This window comes from Balaenoptera musculus, chromosome X, assembly GCF_009873245.2.
Source record: "Balaenoptera musculus isolate JJ_BM4_2016_0621 chromosome X, mBalMus1.pri.v3, whole genome shotgun sequence".
Lineage (NCBI taxonomy): Eukaryota > Metazoa > Chordata > Mammalia > Artiodactyla > Balaenopteridae > Balaenoptera > Balaenoptera musculus.
Window position 1 is genome coordinate 58,781,518 of NC_045806.1, and position 19,765 is coordinate 58,801,282.

At 41.9% G+C, this 19,765-nt stretch overlaps 1 protein-coding gene across 1 annotated transcript; it reads right to left on the minus strand.

The window, feature by feature from the left end:
- Positions 1–1,285: 1,285 nt before the first annotated feature.
- On the minus strand, positions 1,286–6,760 carry RPS4X (ribosomal protein S4 X-linked). The gene is made up of 7 exons (XM_036840612.1): positions 6,672–6,760; positions 5,603–5,680; positions 4,958–5,138; positions 4,484–4,581; positions 3,137–3,308; positions 2,030–2,187; positions 1,286–1,466 (listed from the first exon to the last, which is right to left on the minus strand). The coding sequence occupies exons 1-7, from the start codon at positions 6,672–6,674 to the stop codon at positions 1,365–1,367; spliced, it is 792 nt and encodes a 263-aa protein (XP_036696507.1). The 5' UTR covers positions 6,675–6,760; the 3' UTR covers positions 1,286–1,364.
- Between the last annotated feature and the right edge of the window lie 13,005 nt (positions 6,761–19,765).

Sequence of the window (19,765 nt, forward strand, 5' to 3'; positions counted from 1 at the left end):
TGCCCTGTGGGGTCAAACCTGGGCTTGGGAGACACCTGGGCGTGCCTCCTACTTTCGCTGACTAGTTTGTATGTTGCTCAGTTCTTTGGCAAGACCAGTCAGTATTCTACTGCTTGACTCCAAGCCCAGGACGCAGCCAGGAGTGGAGACGCTGTCCCAAGCCACAGCTCCTCAGCAGGCTTCCTCATCTACTGGACCACAGGCCTGGGCACCAGAGATGATCATTAGACATGCCCAGTTAAATATGCAATGATTTCACAGGTTCATCATGCCTCAGATGGAGGAAGACGTCCAAAACAACTGTTTTTGACTCCAAATCCTGCCATGAGGGGCAAGGGAGATTAAGTGGTCTGCAATAAGATGTTAAATGAAGGTGATGGTGAGATCTAGAGGGCAGTGGTTCTTAACACAGGGCAATTTTGCTCCCATGGGGGATCTGGCTACGGCTCAAGTCAGTTTCTGGTTATCACAACAGGGAAGAACAGAAGGGCATGTTAACATCTGGCGGGTAGAAGCCAGAGATGCTGCTCAACATCCCACAATACACAGGACAGCCACCCACAAGTTATCTGGCCCAATAGTATGAAGATTGAAAAGCCCTGCTATAGGCAGCCAAGGTGGTTTTGGTTCTCAGCAGGAAGATGCACATTGTAGGGTAACAGGAAGGAGAGCTGGTTGTTATCACACTGCAGGGTAATTGACACTCTTGTAACAGACCCAGGGCTTAAAATGAGGAACAGATCTAAACAGCTGGCCCCTTGCAGCAGGGGCACCTCTTCTTGAGACTGGCAAGCAAACATGTTTTTGCAGTCCTGAGGACTGAATGCTGTGGCAGCTGGAGAATGATAGAGGACTAAGTCCAAGCAAGTGCACTGCTTCACAACATCAAGAGCCCATAACTTTATAATGACCTGTATCCAAAGCTGGACACAGACATGGGAAAAACAGATGAGCCAGGCTTGTGTATGGGTAGTGCAATGAAGACCAAAGAGGGCAATCATTTCTTAAAAAAAAGGCTAAGAGAACAGCGTAAATGAGGTCCCAGCCAAGTAAGGGAGCTTGGCCTTATGGGCTTCCCTGGCTCTCTCCATTCTTTGGTTACTTGCTGCTCCTTCTTTGCCAAGTTTGATGTGTTCTTCCACCACCACCCAGGTCCAGCCTATAGGAGACACAGATTCACATCCCAGAATGCCCAAGCCTGCCTGAAAATTCAATCTACTTTTCATGTTATAAAGTAGAAAGGAAAATGTAAATCAAAGCAAACAAACAAACACAAACCACAACAAACACTAAAGAGGCTTTTCATTATGTAGTATTATCCGTAAGTAAAAAGACTCTCCCAGTCACGTCACTTAGAGATCATTTTATCCACTGCTCTGTTTGGCTGCCAGTCTCTTGTCTCTCTCCTCAGCAATGGTAAGGCGGATACCCTTTCCACGAGGAAGAGAGATCCATGGTTTGTTGCCCTGGAGGAGAAAACAAGGAGAATCAAAACCTGCTACACACCATCAACAGGATGGCACATGCTACATTTGTCTTCTCATCTAGAGGAACAGAGAAGCCTGTCTGTGAAAACACTCAGCAACAGTCAGGCAGTCTTAAGACACTTTGATGCTGGTTTATCAGAAATAACCACTTTAAACTTGTTGCCCGTATCTGTAGATGCAAACTACAATACCCTTCATAATTAGTCTCAGAAGTACTGAAATAGTGCCCAAGGCCAAGCATTAGTTTCAAAAAGCACCCCCACCCCGCCTCAACACAGGCACAAATTAAAGAACCTAACTATAAGGTATATTCATCCCATTACTGGCACTTTCCACCAACCCAGGTGTGAACTGGTCCGCTGCTGATTCTCTGACACTGAAAACACACAGATCTGCCTCAGCCCTGTTGTGAGCCCTATCCCAGAGGAGGCTCTACACTAGGTTCAGCAGAGCCAGCAGGAGCCAGGCACTGCAATCCCAGCAGTACCTGCATTGTACAGGTTTCTCTGGACTAGAGAGAAGACAGAGAGACCCAGACTTACTTTGCCAATAACGAAAATGTTGGAGAGCCGGGTGGCAAAGCTATTGCCGTTGGCATCTTTCACATGAACTACATCAAAAGAACCAGGATGTCTCTCCCGGTTAGTGATCACACCAATTCTTCCCAGGTTAGCACCTCCAGTCACCATGCACAGGTTACCTAGGCAGGAAGGAACAGACAATCTGCTCAGAGCAAGGAACCCTGCCCTGTGTAGTGAATGACAGAGACAGGTTTGCAACAAAGTTAGACAGGTCTGCAACAAAGTTAATTTTTTTTCCCCAGTTGAATTCACTTCTATGGATCTGTTACCCAAGCTAGAACTCTCAGGGCCCTCTTTTAAGATTTGCCCTATCCTTCCTGCACAGCTAATAAATGTAATAAACTCCACTGCACCCACCTCACTAGGTCCTTACCATGTCTTGCCTGGACTACTGCTGTTCCTCCAAGGCACAATTCTCTGCTACTGTTGCAAACAGATTTGGGGGATGATGACAGCATTACAAAGGGCTGTTATCTCAATTAAGTTTGTTCGCTTTTTTGTTAGACTTCCCTGCCCAGCCCTCAAGCCATTTCCATGGATGAAGAGGCTTTTGAGATCTGGAGCAGGCCTGAGAACGTGTTATACAAGACCTCACCTCTGCCACACAGAATATTCTAAGCACTTGGATCCCTGAGGTAAAAATACCATACACCTGGGCATTGGAGCAGTTACCCGTTCACAGCTTCTCACACCTCCCCATTGAAAACATTCTTAGCTGACTTCCCTCCCCGCAATTCACAACATATTCCTCTCTCTAACCCTCATTGCCACCACAAAGCCATGCCGAAATGAGACACCATAAGGCTTTACAGATTCTCTGAACATTTCTTAAAACTAAGAGTTACCTCCTTCCCAATCTGTTACTACATCAACAAAAGACATCTAGCTTTGGTTGCTAACTAGGCGCACATCAGAATCACCTCGAGCCCCCAAAACGCCAAACAAAACCCTGTACCCAGGCCCTGTGCAAGTCATAGGGCTTGATTAAATTAACTTAAAAATAAAAGTAAAGAACAGCTCTTATGCCTGGCCTTTAAAGAGAATGCCTATGTAGCAGAGCCTGCTTACCAGTGTCAAATTTGATGAAATCAGTAATCTTGCCAGTCTCCAAATCAATCTGAATGGTGTCATTCACCTTGATGAGGGGATCAGGGTAGCGGATGGTGCGAGCATCATGGGTCACCAGATGAGGGATTCCTTTTGTCCCCACAAAGATCTTTCTCACTTTGCATAACTTATACTGAAACACACAAGGGTTAGCCACATTAGTCTAGCTCACATGCACTATGCTCCAGAGTACAAGAAACAGTTTGTTCAAGATCACCAGCTTAAAGGTGCAACCAGCAGCTGAAGGTACCAGCCCCCACACAGAACAGCCTGTTTCCTGAGCTGCAGCTGAATAATGGGGTCCCTGACTTTTCTTCCCACGCCCCCATAAATTCATCTTGCACACTGCCCCCTTCTAGGCTAGCCTTCCTATTTCTTATTATGTATTTCCTCTGTAGTACTGCATCACCCCCAAGGTTAAAAGTTCAAAGCACTGAAGGCCTCACAACCTCAAACTCCCAGGTGGAGGGATGATCACCACCATTTCCTCCCCGCTCCAATGCAAATCACCTCCCCTTTCCCAGGTCGTTTAAGTCTCAAGGGGCGGCTGAATTCTTCCCTCCAACTCACCCAGACAGCTAACAAGTGCCTCTTAATGGCTCCCTCTACATCACAATTGAGTTTTGTCTCACAAACTGCAATTGTATTACCAGTTCATCTAATCAACAATTTCACAAAGCATTTCACTCCCCAAGACATCCTTTAAGTAAATCAAATCACCTTGATGCCAATGGATGTGCCCTCCAGCCTGCTGGTAACAAGGTAGCTAAGGAAATTAGGAGCTGAATCATCCAATTGAATTAACCTTCACTTACAGCCAATAATTCAAGAAGCCATGAACTTTTGCATAAAACCATCACAACAAACTGGATTAAATAATCAATGGCTGTAACCTTTTTTGAGTTATCTCAAACTAGTGCCCCAAGGGTTACCGGTCCCCTCCACTAATACCTTTCCCCTCCCCAGAGTAAAGCTAGACAAAGGGCCAGTAGGATTGAACTAGATATTGGTTTTCTGGCCCTTTATCCTTAAAGGACCCATACTTCAGATACTCAAACGTTCCTAGGAATCACTCCTTGCCGCAAAAAAAGGCAACCAGAAGTCACTGCTCAGCTAGAATTCATTTCTGCCATGAAAAGCACTCTGTTGAGGATGTTAACTTGACTGGCTGTTTCCAGGTATAAGATTATGAGTAATTCTAATCTACCTACCTCACCACAGTGGATCAGCCCATGTACTTAATTCAGGCTGTAAGTTACAATCAAGTACTTTTACTAAACGAAGGCCCAGCCTGCTTGCAACACTCACCTTGGCCTCCTCAGGTGTAATACGATGAACAGCAAAGCGACCCTTGGTGTCATAGATCAGACGAAAATTCTCTCCAGTCTTGTCAATGCTGATGACATCTGATATCAAATGGTAATAACTAAGGTTACTATAGTGACCCCCAGTACCCCCATGCTGAACAATAACCACACTATACGGGAAAAAAACCCCGTATGCTTCCCATTTCTAATATTAACAAGGATTCCTAAGATCAATGACAGCTAGCTAATCTTTAATGTTTCAAAATCCTGTTTTTATGACCCGTAAAATCTTAAGTGAATTGAAATTTGGTTTTGAGAAATAATTTATGATTTGCAGCCCTACAATATGGAAGTAAAACTCTTGAGAGGGAAAGTCATGCTTTATTTCTGAGAGACTGAAAAAGCCCACCACTTTAGAGAGGGAGATAAAAAAAAATCAAGGAGCACCACCAAGTGCCCCCCACTAACCACTCACCCATAAAACCAGCAGGGTAAGTTATATCAGTGCGGACCTTGCTATCAATCTTAATGAAACGTTGCATGCAGATCTTCTTTACTTCATCTCCTGTTAGGGCATATTTAAGTCTGTTCCTTAGGAAAATAATTAGAGGGAGGCATTCCCTCAGCTTGTGGGGACCGGTAGATGGACGAGGAGCCTGTAAAATGATTTTAAAAGTTATCTTAAACTATTGGTGGGATTCACTCAAACTACCTCTCAAATCCTGAGATTCACCAGACTGTCACCCGCCCCCCCCCATTGGGGGTAAACAAGGGGTATTCAAAGTGTGCAAAACTATTCCAGACCTTTAAAATTTTACAGCATTTTCCTTTCAGAGGACCAGGCCTGTTAAGAACATTTGAGGTCCTGCATCCATGTGGTATGTGGAAGAAATGAGGCACAGAATTATTAGGTAAGAGGTGGGGCACAGCCAGATAGCACAGGGCCCTTAAGAGAGTAACTCAGGATACAGTAATCAGGGATACCTGACACATAAAGGAGCAGTATAAAGTGTGTCCCTTAAATACATCAATCATATCTCGATAAAACTGTAAAAGAGAAAACACATCCCTTAAGATACTTACAACATAAAAAACATGCTTACAATAAAATGATACTTACAAACACACCAGTCAGTTTATCCAGCATCCAATGCTTTGGAGCTGCTACACGCTTCAGGTGCTTCTTGGGACCACGAGCCTGAAGGAGTTTTCGATTTTAATACTGTTAAACAGTTTCAGGTCTTTTCAAGAACAGTTTACACAGCTACAACTATTCTCTAAAGAACAGCATCTGTTTCCTCTTCAGCAAAATGTGTACAATGTAAAAAGCACAGGGCCGTGATTAAAGGCAGAGAAGCAAATGCTACATAGTATACAGCAAAACACTATAGGTTTCACAAACCGCAACCACCCTTTTCCTTGTACAGAGAATGTTAACTGTCTTTCACAACACTGTTTCTTGTTTACTAATTATTTATATGTTTATACACTACCACTTAAAAGTGCGTATGCTTCTAGAGGCTGTTTTTACTAGGACATTATGCTGGTGATAGACAGGGGTTGGACCTCCTGGCACACAGCCAGCCAGCAACAGAAACGGACCAGAATCTGTGCTTCTACTTATCAAACAAGAAAATTTCTCGAAATATGTCAGGTTTTAAAGTGTTAGATGCGAGATTTAATCTGACCTCAGCACAACCACGTGCAAACAGTGGCTTACTCAAACTCTAAATGTGAGATCACTTTTCACCTTAAAATGCGGAAACCTTTTTAATGTCGTATACAGAGGCTTACTGGCCACACTACGTAAAGTCAGGCCGTGCCAAAAACACGACGGAAAAACAGTTTCTCCACCCGCCCCGGGCCCGATGTCTGTCCTCTGGGCCCACCCGGGGCTCCGGCCTGGGAAGCAAGACGCTCCTCCCAGGGCCGCATGATGCGGTGACCGGGTGTGCCCGGCCGGGAGACCCAGGCCTTCCCGCCAGCCGAACCGATCATCCCCCAACAGCGCACCGCCGACAGCTGGTGTTCGCCCTAGCCCTTGAGCCCGCCTGGGCTCACCCCACCAGCCGCTCTCCCTTTGCCTCCACCCGATCACCCCCTGCGGGAGCCCCGCAGCCCCGGGTAGCCCCAGCCCTTGGGGGATGGAGGCTGATGGGTCCCAAGAGCTCGCAAGGAAGCTTCCTTACCATGGCTGTGCTAGGCACGGAAAGAGGCCCACCTATTTCCGGAGCGCAGAGAAAAAAGGGTGCATGGTTGCGCGCGCCGGGGCTTTGGATGCTCCGCCCAGCTCCGCCCTTTCGCGGCGCACGGGGACGCTATCTTGCCACCTGCTGGTGGGAGGTCAGAGGTCCGGGGCTTCGGAACCGCTGCTGAAAAAGAGGTGTCTCCCAAGGGCGAGTTCCTCCCCCCCTTTCCGCCCTCCCCCCTCCAGTGTTTACCGAGCGCCTCTGGGGCGCCTGATTCTGTGTGAGGTGCTGGACAAACAAAGATGAGCTAGACAAGCTCCCTGTCTTTGAGGAGAGGGCAAAGTGAGGCTACTTTAAGTCCCACATATACATGATCATATAATCAATAGAATACATTGACATGAGTAAGGTCCTACTGTATAGCACAGGGAGCTAAGTTCAATATCTTGTAACAAACTGTAATGGAAAAGAATCTGAAAAGGAATATATATATATACACATATACATATATATGCGTATATATATATCTGAATCACTTTGCTGTACTCCCGAAACTAACACAATTTTGTAAATCTACTATAATTCAAATAAATAAATAAAATTAAAAAAAGAATACATTGAAATGAATATCTAATATTATTTCTTAAACATATTTTGTCTGCTTCTTCTTCCAAGTTCCTTCAAGCCAGTCAACCTGCCCATACTGTAAATTGGGAAGAATTAATATTTTTTTCTCTCCCTTCTCTGCAGATTACCGAGGGGGTGGAGGGTAAGGCGTGAGAGGGTAGGATCTCTGCTTGAACTCTGCCCCTCGATTTCTGTACAACGCATTTAGCACTTACCATAAAGTCTCAGGGACGAGAGGGAACATTAGAGACCATCCAGTTATCTAACTAAAATTTAGATCCGATCATGTGATTTCCCTACTTTGAAACTGCCCTTGGGCCTCCTGCCTAGCCCCTCAGGTCCCTCTGCCCGTCACTTCCGGCCTCCTGCACCCAGACACCCATTGCTCCCTTACCCTATCCCAAACCTCAAAGCTTAAGCCACTCCAAGGTATTACTGCTCTGACAAAGCCGCCTCTTTCAAGCCTCCTGCCTGTGGACCTGATGATCCCTCAGCTTGGAACTGCCATGAATAGCCCAACCCCCTTCCTGGGCACCTAATCCCACTTGTCAGCCTTGGAGATGCATACAGCTCAGGTCCCTCTGGCTCTGTGAGCCCCGGGTCCCCTCAGGCAGGGTTAATCCCACATTCTTCTGTCCCAGAGCCCTCGGTTCAAACTCGATGACAACACAGTAGCAGATTGGGTTGTAATGACTAGTTTCCTCATCTGTCCTCCACTAGACTGTGAGTATCTCCATGAAAGAGCCTGCCCTAATTCACATTTGCCACCTAACAGAGAGCTTAGCGCTATGTCCAGCACTTGGTAAATACTTGTTGAATGAACAAACTGAGTCAACATCCCCCTCATTGTGCCGAGTCTCACTGTACTATCCCTGAGAGCATCCAGCCTCTGCCTGACCTCCTCCCACCATGGGTCAAGCTCCTAACCGAGGAGGTTCCATTTTACATGTCTCTGTCTCTGCCCTCCACTTCATCCCCCAGCAGTCTGCAGAGGAGCAAGAGAGAAAAAAAAATGGTTGGCTCTTTTCAATCAGGCAGTATTCACTAAGAGGGCAGGGACTCCTCTTTGTCTAAAACTAGGTCCATAGTAAAGCATACTATAGATCATTATTAGCAAGAAGGGGCAATTGATTGGAGGTGGGGATTAGAGAGAGAGAAGATGATGAGACAATAGAAGGTGCATTTTGAGGTATTCAGTCTGAGGGCATTGGGAAGATGGTGGTGCAACCAACAGCTATGATGGGGGTTCACTTGGGAGTGAGGAAAGACCATGGGACTTCCAGCTTGAGAGGATAGGAAAAATGGCTGGTTAGAGCTGCAGATCTTACTTAAGATCACGCAGCTAGTTGGGAGTGGGGGATGGGGTAGGGAGGCTGGTCTCTTGCCTCCCAGGTCAGTGGTTGGTTTGTTTTTGTACCACAGCTTGTCAAAGGACTTGACGGAATCAAAGCATTTTCAGTATATTTTTTCCTCTGTCAATTTGTATTTATGGACAAATGACATTCTAACAACAATAAAGGGAATTGGGAAAGAGCTAAGAAAATCACAAAACAGTACCTCCCCAAACACCCTAAACACATCATCTGTATTCATTTGTTCCTGTTCCTGTTCTCATTCTGATCGGTTTGTGTGCATGCATACTTTTACATAATTTTAGGCCTAGCGTACAGACTATTTTGTATTCTGCTTTTATTATATTATAAAAACTTTCTGAGTTGCTACATAATCTTCATAATGAGTATTTTAACAGCTGCATCATATTCCATTAAATGGATATCCCATAATTAATAAAAGTTCTTTATTGTTGAACATTTAGTTTTTTGTACCCTTTCTTTATTATGAATGTTGCTACAGAGAACAGTTTCCTTTATACGGCTTTTTCCTTCAGTGGAATGATTACCTTAGAATAAAACCATTCCTTCACCCAACGTTTACTGAGTGCCTACTCTGTGTCAAGCTCTGTATTATGAGCCAGGGAAATAGAGATGATTAAAATCTAGTTCCTGCTCTCAAGGAATTCACATTACAATGGGAGAGGCAGGCTGGGAGGAGGGGACGAAAAGCCAGGAGAAGATCTTCAGAGGAAAGATGGTGGCGAGGCAGTTTGGAACACGAAGGGCTGTTAAATCTTAAGAATTTGGACTTTAACCTGTAGGTAGACAATGGGGAGCCGCTGAAAGATTTTAAAGAGTACGGGATCAGCTTTGTGCTTTAGAAAGATAACTCCGACTGCTCCTTGTAGAATGGTTTGAAGGAAGTGTGAGTGGCTTGGAGGAGATGGGCCAGGGCTGTTTCAACAACACAAGCAAGAAACAGAAGGGTGGGACCCAGGTCTGTGATTGTGGGGCGGAGGAGGAGGGGGGAGATTCAAAAGACATTGCAGATGAAGTATTGGCAGGATCTGACTGGGAAATGACGTATGTGCAGGGGTGAGGGACAAAGAGGTAATTAGGATGATTCCCAGGTTTCTGGCTTGGTGACTCAGTGGTACATTCACTGGGAACTAGGAGGAGGCATGCTTGGTGTGTGATGTGGGGCTGAGGGGGAGGGGGCACCAGCTGGAGATGTTTTATAGACACAAATCTGAGCTCAGGTATATGGTCTGGGCTGGAGACTCCCATTTGGGAGAACTGGTACATCCGTGCTTAGTCCATGGGAGTGGTTGGCAGTAGCTGTTGGAAAGGGAGCACTGTGTTAAGAGTCTGAACACTTTGATAGTGGTGTATGTGTATTGCCAACAACCTTCCTCGGAGCATCCTTGCAATTTTACTATACTCGTGTCAGCCTGGTAATCACTTATTTTTAACTTTTACTAACGTAATTGTTTGAATTTGCACTTCAAAAAATCACTAGTGAGGTTAAACATTTTGCCATACGCTTGTTTACTCGTTCCATTTCCCCTTGTGTGAAGTATCTCTGCCCATTAATCTTTGGGGGATGTGTTTTTTAAAAATATTTATGTATTTATTTGGCCGCACTGTGTCTTAGTTGCGGCATGTGGGATGGAACCCAGGCCCCCTGCATTGGGAGCGCGGAGTCTTAACTACTGGACCACCAGGGAAGTCCCTGAGGGATGTGTTTTTCTGATCAATTTGCATATGAGTGCTTTATAGTTCGCAGAAGTTCATCTTTTGTCATATTTGAGGCAGATATTTTTACCAATTAGTTACTTTCCTTTTGGTTATATTTTTCTATGTACAAAGTTTCAAAATTTTATATAGCCGGATCTGTTGATCTTTTCTCTTGTAATTTCTTCTCGTCATTTCAAAGCTTAGAAGGTTACCTTCAGTTCAAAGATCTGCTAAATACTCAATTCTATTTAATAACATGTATTTAATTCTTTATCAACTTGAGGTTGATAAAGATAAATAGAATAAAAGATAAACTGAAAAAAATCTATTTTTTCCCCAAATGCCTAATCAATTTTCTCACTGCAATATATTGAATGATCTTTGTTTTCTCTGTTGTTTTGTAAGAACTGCTTTAGCATTTCATAAATGAAATCATGTAGCGCATGGTGAGTAGGGAACTGAGATGTACATCCCCAGCATCCTGTCCCAGATTGCCAGAGGGAAGTTATGTGTATGAGTGGTTCATGTTCATAAGTCACACCAAGAGTGGAGCAGTCCAAGCCCCTCACTCTCCATCTTAAAGAGTAACCTTTCATGCCTCAGATTCCCTGATCAACTTATTGTCAGCAATCGATGAACCAGCACAGCCTTCTCCTCACTTTCTCACATTGCTGGGAGACAGTGAGGCAGAATGGAAAGAGCACAGTTTAAATCTATCTCTGTGTGCCCTTGAGCAAATGGCTTCATCTCTCTGAACCACAGATGCCTTATCTGGAAAATAGGGATAACCATACTTACCTCTCAGTTTGTTGTAAGAATCAGAGATGATGTATCAAATGCATAGAACATAGTGACTCAGTCAATGAATTAGTGCTCCAATTCCCTCCTGACCAGTCTGGCTACTTCCTTCTGAAACTTATTTTTTTTTTTCAACAGCTTTATTCAGGAATAATTGACATACAATAAATGGCACATATTTAAAGTATACAGTTTGACAAATTTTGATGTGCATATACACCCGATGCAACCATCATCACAACTAAGATAGTGAAATTCCATCAGCCCCAAGTTTCCTCATGTCTCACTGTAACCCCTCACTCCAGCTCCTCCCCCTGCACTCCCAGGCAACTGTTGATCTGCTTTCTGTCACTATTGATTAATTTGCATTTTCTAGAATTTTGCATAAATGGAAATCTTCCAGTCTGTACTCTATTTTTTTTTGTCTAGCATCTTTCACTCAGCATAATTATTTTGAAATTCATCCATGTTGTTGCATGTATCAGTAGTTTATTCTTTTTATTGCTGAATAGTACCTCATTGTATATATCATATAGCACATGTATGTATATATACATATACACACGGATATATGTATGTATACCACAATTAATTTATCCATTCACCTTTGGATAGACATTTGGGTTGTTTCCAGTTTTGGGCAATTACAGATAAAGCTGCTATGAACATTTCTATACAAGTCTTTTTATGAACAAATGCTTTTATTTCTCTTGGTGAATACCTACAGGTGGAATGGCTAGGTCATATGGTAGATGTATGTTTAACTTTTTGAAAAAATTGCCAAACTGTTTTCCAAAGAGGTTGTATTATTTTACATTCCCATTAACAGTGTTTCAGTTGCTCCATATCCTCACCAACATATGTTAAGATCAGTCTTTAACTTATTTTTTTTATTGGGGTAAACTATACATAAGATTTACCACCTTGACCATTTTAAAATGTACTTTTAGGGGACTTCCCTGGTGGTCTAGTGGTTAAGACTCCATGCTTCCACTGCAGGGCATGGATTTGATCTCTGGTCAGGGAACTAAGATCCCGCATGCTGCTCGGTGCGGCGAAAACATAAAAACAAACAGACAAAAATAAAATGTACATTTAAGTGGTATTAAGTACATTCACATCGAAAAGATACATGCACCCCAATGTTCATAGCAGCACTGTTTACAATAGCCAAGACATGGAAGCAACCTAAATGTCCACCAACAGATGAATGGATAAAGAAGATGTGGTACATATACACAATGTAATATTACTCACCTATAAAAAAAAGTATGAAATAATAGCATTTGCAGCAACATGGATGGACCTAGATAGAGATTATCATACTAAGTGAGGTAAGTCAGACAGAGAAAGTCAACTATCATATCATATCACTTATATGTGGAATATAAAATATGATACAAATGAACTTATTTCTGAAACAGAAACAGACTCAGAGACATAAAAAAGAAACTTATGGTTACCAAAGGGGAAAAGTGGGAGGAGGGATAAATTAGGAGTTTGGGATTAGCAGATACAAACTACTATATATAAAATAGATATACGACAAGGTCCTATTGTATAGCACAGGGAAATATATTCAAAATCTTGTAATAACATATAATGGAAAAGAATATGAAAAGGAATATATATATATATATATGCATATATAACTGAATCACTTTACTGTACACAAGAAACTAACACAACATTGTAAATCAACTATACTTGAATAGTTTTTTTTTTTTTAATACACAGAGGACTAAGTACTTACTACCTAGGGTATTTTTTATTTTAATTAATTAATTTATTTATTTATTTTTGGCTGTGTTGGGTCTTCGTTTCTGTGCGAGGGCTTTCTCTAGTTGCGGCAAGCGGGGGCGACTCTTCATCGCGGTGCGTGGGCCTCTCACTATCGCGGACTCTCTTGTTGCAGAGCACAGGCTCCAGACGCACGTTAGGCTCAGTAGTTGTGGCTCACGGGCCCAGTTGCTCCGCGGCATGTGGGATCCTCCCAGACCAGGGCCCGAACCCGTGTTCCCTGCAGTGGCAGGCAGATTCTCAACCACTGTGCCACCAGGGAAGCCCCAGCTCGGGGCTTTGTGACCACTTAGAGGGGTGGGATAGGGAGGGTGGGAGGGAGGGAGATGTAAGAGGGAAGAGATATGGGGACATATGTATATGTATAACTGATTCACTTTCTTATAAAGCAGAAAGTAACACGCCATTGTAAAGCAATTATACTCCAATAAAGATGTTTAAAAAAATAAGAATATAAAAATTATTTTGTAATTTAATTTTTATTTTATATTGGAGTATAGTTAATTTACAATGTTGTGTTAGTTTCAGGTGTACGGGACAGTGATTCAGTTATACATATACATATATCCATTCTTTTTCAGATTCTTTTTCCATATAGGTTATTACAGAATACTGAGTAGAGTTCCCTATGCTGTACAGTAGGTCCTTGTTACTATATGTATCTATTTTACAAGACATTTTCTATTTTATGTAACTGTTTATTTTTAAAAAAAATACATTCACCATGTTGTGAATCATCACCATTATTCATTTTCAGAACCTTTTCATCTTTCCAAACAGAAACTCTGTACCCCTTAAGCAGTAGTTCCCCTATCCCCCCTTCTCCTAAACTCCTTGTAACCTCTATTCTACTTTCTCTATGTGAATCTGCCTATTCTAAGTATCTTATATAAGTGGAATCATACAATATTTGTCCTTTTGTATCTGGCTTATTTCACTTAGCATAAAGTTTTCAAGGTTCATCCGTATTGTAGCGTGTTTCAGAATTTCACTGCTTTTTAAGTCTGAATAATATTCCATTGCTTGTATGCACTGCAGTTTGTCCATTCTCTGTTGATGGACACAGGTTGTTTCCACCTTTTAGATATTATGAATACTGCTGCAATGAACATTGGTGTACAAGTATCTGAGTTGCTTCTCTCATTTCTTTTGGATCTATACCTAGAAGCAGAATTGCTGGATCATATGGTAATTCTATGTTTAAGTTTTTGAGGAACTGCCAAATTGTTTTCCATAATGGCATTTACACTCCCATCAGCAATGCACAAGAGTTCCAGATTTCTCCACGTCTTCACCAACACTTGTTATTTTCCATTAAAAAAAATAATAGCCACCTTAATGGATGAGAAATTATACCTCATTGTGATTTTGATTTGCATTTCCGTAATGATTAGTGATGTTGAGCATCTTTTCATGTGCTTATTAGCCATTTGTATATCTTCTTGGAGAAATATCTATTCAAGTCCTTTGCCTATTTCTGAATTGGGTTGTCTGTTTTTTAAAATTGTTGAGTTGTAGGAGTTCTTTAAACATTCTGGATACTAATTCCTTATCAGATATATGATTTGCAAATATTTTCTCCCATTCTGTGGGTTGTTTTTCACTGTCTGGAGTTCTTTGATGCACAAATGTTTTTAATTTTGATGAAGTGTAATATATATATTCTTTCTTTTGTTGCCTGTGAAGGTCAGCCCTTTTAATTTGGGCCATTCTAATAGGTGTGTATTTATATATCATTATGGCTTTATTCTGCATTTCCCTGAAAGCTAATGATGCTCAATATCTTTTCATGTGCTTTTTTGCCATCCATATATCTTCTTTGGTGAACTATCTGTTCCAATGATTTGCCCATTTAAAAAAATTGGGCTGTTTTTTCTTATTATTTAAGGGTTCTTTATATATTCTGGATGTAAATCTTTTATCAGATATGATATGTGATTTGAAAATTTTTTTCCACATCTGTGGTTTGTCTTTTGTATTTTAACAATGCCTTTTGAAAAGCAGAAGTATTTAATTATGATGAAGTCCAATTTATCATTTTTTTTTCTTTTATGGACTGTGCTTTTGGTATTGTATCTAAGAAATATTTGTCTAACCTTAGGTCATACAGATTATGAGTTCTTCTAGAAATTTAATAGTTTTAGTTTTTATATTTAGGTCTATGATCCATTTTGTGTTAACTTTTTAATATGAAACAAGATATGGATAGAGGTTCATTTTATACTTATGGATATCCAGTTGTTCCAGAACTATTTGTTGAAAAGATAATTCCCTTTGGTTATTTTTGGTTACTTCTTCATTAAACTTTAAAACAGTTCTTTCTTTTTTTTTTTAACATCTTTATTGGAGTATAATTGCCCCACAATGGCGTGTTAGTTTCTGCCTTATAACAAAGTGAATCAGTTATACATATACATACGTCCCCATATGTCTTCCCTTTTGCATCTCCCTCCCTCCCACCCTCCCTATCCCACCCCTCCAGGTGGTCACAAAGCACCGAGCTGATCTCCCTGTGCTATGCGGCTGCTTCCCACCAGCTATCCACCTTACGTAAAACATCACAGAAGTCACAGATGAATATATTCTCCTTGTAAAATATAAAATCATTTTTGACTACTTTTATATCCAATCAGGCTTCCTCCAACACTCCCCACCAGGTAACAGCTCTAATGACATCAATTTGAAGTGTATCCTTCCAGGTTGTTTTCTATGTATGGAGATAAATTTCTGTATAAGTATATGTATAGGTGCATATATATATGCAGTATTGTATGTTTAGTTTAGATAGGATCATCCTATATGTATCATTCTGAATTTAGCTTTTTGGTACATAAAAACACTTGTCACAGATCCTTCCATGTTAGAACATAGCGATTTACTTCATTTTTTTAAGCTGTTTCATAGGATTCCATAGTACCACTATACGTTCCTTTGTTTCACCATCGCCTTATTGATGAATATTTAGGTAGTTTTCATTTTTTTCTACTGCTACAAACAATGCTGTAGATGAGCATCCCTGAACCTGCTTTTGGCGCACATGTGTGTTTCCCTAGGTAGATATCGAGAAGGGGAATTTATGCAACAAATACATATATAACACTTACTATATGCTAAGTTCTCTTCTAAATGCTTTACATATATGAATTCAGTTAATCCTCACAACAAGCCCATGTTTTTATCCTTGTTTTACAGATTAGGAAACCAAGGCACAGAGAGGTTAAACAATTTACCAAAGGTCACACAGCTGGTCAATAACAGGGCCAGGATTTGAACTCAGATAGTTTGGTTCCAGAGTTCAGTTTGCTGGGTCATAGGGCATGGGTATTTTTAAAGACCTGCCAAATTGGCCTCCAAAGAGGCTGTATGAATTGCATGCCCATCAGCAGTGTATGAGAGTATTCATTTCCCTTCACCCTTACTAACATGTAAAACTTTAAAAATAGCATTTTTACTGATTCTTAATAACAGTGTGTGACAACTAATATTTATTGAATATTTAATATGTTCTAGCATTCTGCTAAGCACTCCATATGCTTTCTCTCCACCTCACTTTGCTTTAGTTTTCCTGATAGTACCCTCTCTGCTGATATGTATTAATTAGTATGTTTGTTTATTGCCTCTCTCTCTCCACTAGTGTCACCTCTATGAGGGCAAAGAGTTTTGTCTGTCTTGTTCACTGCTTTCCTCAACACCTGGAACTAAGCATTTGTTGACTGACTGACTGGGTAAATGAATGAAAACAATTTTATGGGGACTTCCCTGGCAGTCCAGTGATTAAGCTTCTACGTTTCCATTGCAGGGGACCTGGGTTCATCCTTGGTCAGGGAACCAAGATCCTGCACGCCGCGCTGCACGGCCAAAAAAAAGTTTATATATGACTTTTTTGTGTGTATTTAACAAAACAGCTACTAATTTTTTTAGGAAACAAATACTTATTAAGTGTTTGGGCCTAACAACAACAACAAAAAAACCCAAACCATTTTATGAACGTGGAAATCAAGACTCAAAGAGATTAAGTAACTCACCCAAACTTCCACTAGCTCACGGTGGAGCTGGATTTAGAAGCCAGTCTAATTCCAGTGTTTGTGCTCTTGTTTAGCCTCCCGGAATCTGTTTTCCATTTCCATTTCTATAATTATGTTATTTCATAGATGTTATATACATGGAATCATGCAGTATGTATCCTTTAGAGATTGGCTGTATTTCATTCAGCATAATTTCCTTGATGTTCATCCAAGTTGCTCATTCCCTTTTATTGCTGAATAGTGTTCCATGGTATGGATGTACCACTGTTTGTTTAACCCAGGGAAGCATATCTGAGTGGTTGCCAGTTTGGGGCTTTTAGGAATAAAGCTGCTACAAACATTTGTGTACAGGTTTTTGTGTGGACATAAGTTTTCATATCTCTGAGACAAATGTCCAAGACTGCAATTGCTGCGTTGTATGGTAAGTGCATGTTTACTTTGATTAAAACGGCCATATTCGGGACTTTACTGTTGGCGCAGTGGTTAAGAATCCGCCTGCCAATGCAGGGGACACGAGTTCGAGCCCTGGTCCGATAACTAAGCCCGTGCGCCACAACTACTGAGCCTGTGCTCTAGAGCCTGCAAGCCACAACTACTGAGCCCACGTGCCACAACTACTGAAGCCTGGGCGCCTAGAGCCTGTGCTCCTCAACAAGAAAAGCCATCACAATGAGAAGCCCGTGCACTGCAACGAAGAGTAGCCCCCACTCACTGCAACTAGAGAAAGCCCATGCACAGCAACGAAGACCCAACGCAGCCAAAAATAAATAAATAAATTAAAAAACAAAACAAAACTGCCATATTCTATGTTACAGTGGTTGTACCAGTTAACATTCCCACCAACAATGTGTGAGTGATCCAGTTTCTCTGCATCCTTTTCAGCATCTGGGATTGTCACTAATTTTTATTTTTTTAATAAATTTATTTATTTTATTTATTTTATTTTTGGCTGTGTTGGGTCTTTGTTGCTGTGCGCGGGCTTTCTCTAGTTGTGGTGAGCGGGGGCTACTCTTCATTGCGGTGCGCGGGCTTCTCACTGCTGTGGCTTCTCTTGTTGCAGAGCACCAGCTCTAGGTGCATGGCCTTCAGTAGTTGTGGCGCACAGGCTTAGCTGCTCTGCGGCATGTGGGATCTTCCCGGACCAGGGCTCGAACCCGTGTCCCCTGCATTGGCAGGTGGACTCTTAAGCACTGCGCCACCAGGGAAGCCCACTAATTTTTATTTTAACCATTCTGACAGGTGAGTAGTAATATCTCATTGTAGTTTTTTTTTAAACATCTTTATTGGAGTATAACTGCTTTATAATGGTGTGTTAGTTTCTGCTGTATAACAAAGTGAGTCAGCTATACGTATACATATATCCCCATATCCCCTCCCGCTTGTGTCTCCCTCCCACTCTCCCTATCCCACCCCTCTAGGTGGTCACAAAGCACCAAGCTGATCTCCCTGTGCTATGCGGCTGCTTCCCACTGGCTATCTATTTTACATTTGGTAGTGTATATATATGTCAATGCCACTCTCTCACTTCGTCCCAGTTTACCCTTCCCCCTCCCCATATCCTCAAGTCCATTCTCTACGTCTACGTCTTTATTCCTGTCCTGCTCCTAGGTTCGTGAGAACCATTATTTTTCTTTTTTAGATTCCACATATGTGTGTTAGCATACGGTATTTGTTTTTCTCTTTCTGACCTACTTCACTCTGTATGACAGACTCTAGGTCCATCCACCTCACTACAAGTAACTCAATTTCATTTCTTTTAACGGCTGAGTAATATTCCATTGTATATATGTGCCACATCTTCTTTATCCATTCATCTGTCGATGGACACTTAGGTTGCTTCCATGTCCTGGCTATTGTAAATAGTGTTGCAATGAGTATTGTGGTGCATGTCTCTTTTTGAATTACAGTTTTTTCAGGGTATATGCCCAGTAGTGGGATTGCTGGGTCATATGGTAGTTCTATTTTTAGTTTTTTAAGGAACCTCCATACTGTTCTCCATAGTGGCTGTATCAATTTACATTCAGACCAGCAGTGCAAGAGGGTTCCCTTTTGTCCACACCCTCTCCAGCATTTATTGTTTGTAGATTTTTTGATGATGGCCATTCTGACCAGTGTAAGGTGATACCTCATTGTAGTTTTGATTTGTATTTCTCTAATGATTAGTGATGTTGAGCATCCTTGTTTGTTTTGTTTGTTTTTGTTTTGTTGTGTTTGTTGGCAATCTGTATATCTTCTTTGGAGAAATGTCTGTTTAGGTCTTCTGCCCATTTCTGGATTGGGTTGTTTGGTTTTTTTTTTTTTTTTTTTTTTAATTTAATTTATTTATGGCTGTGTTGGGTCTTCGTTTCCATGTGAGGGCTTTTTTCTCCAGTTGCAGCAAGTGGGGGCCACTCTTCATCGCGGTGCGCGGGCCTCTCACTATCACGGCCTCTCCCGTTGCGGAGCACAGGCTCCAGACGCACAGGCTCAGTAGTTGTGGCTCACGGGCCCAGCTGCTCCGCGGCATGTGGGATCCCCCCAGACCAGGGGTCGAACCCGCGTCCCCTGCATTGGCAGGCGGACTCCCAACCACTGCACCACCAGGGAAGCCCTGGTTTTTTGATATTGAGCTACATGAGCTGCTTGTATATTTTGGAGATTAATCCTTTGCCCGTTGATTCATTTGCAAATATCCTCTCCCATTCTGAGGGTCGTTTTTTCGTCTTGTTTATGGTTTCCTTTGCTGTGCAAAAGCTTTTATGTTTCATTAGGTCCCATTTGTTTATTTTTGTTT

What these genes read in the sequence shown, in the direction of transcription:
- RPS4X (XM_036840612.1), bottom strand. An exon ending in ATAAACTGACTGGTGTGTTT is followed by an intron (nt 5,139 to 5,602) that starts GTAAGTATCATT and finishes ATCATTTTACAG; the next exon opens with GCTCCTCGTCCATCTACCGG. An exon ending in ACATTTTCGTTATTGGCAAA is followed by an intron (nt 1,467 to 2,029) that starts GTAAGTCTGGGT and finishes TTTCTCCTCCAG; the next exon opens with GGCAACAAACCATGGATCTC.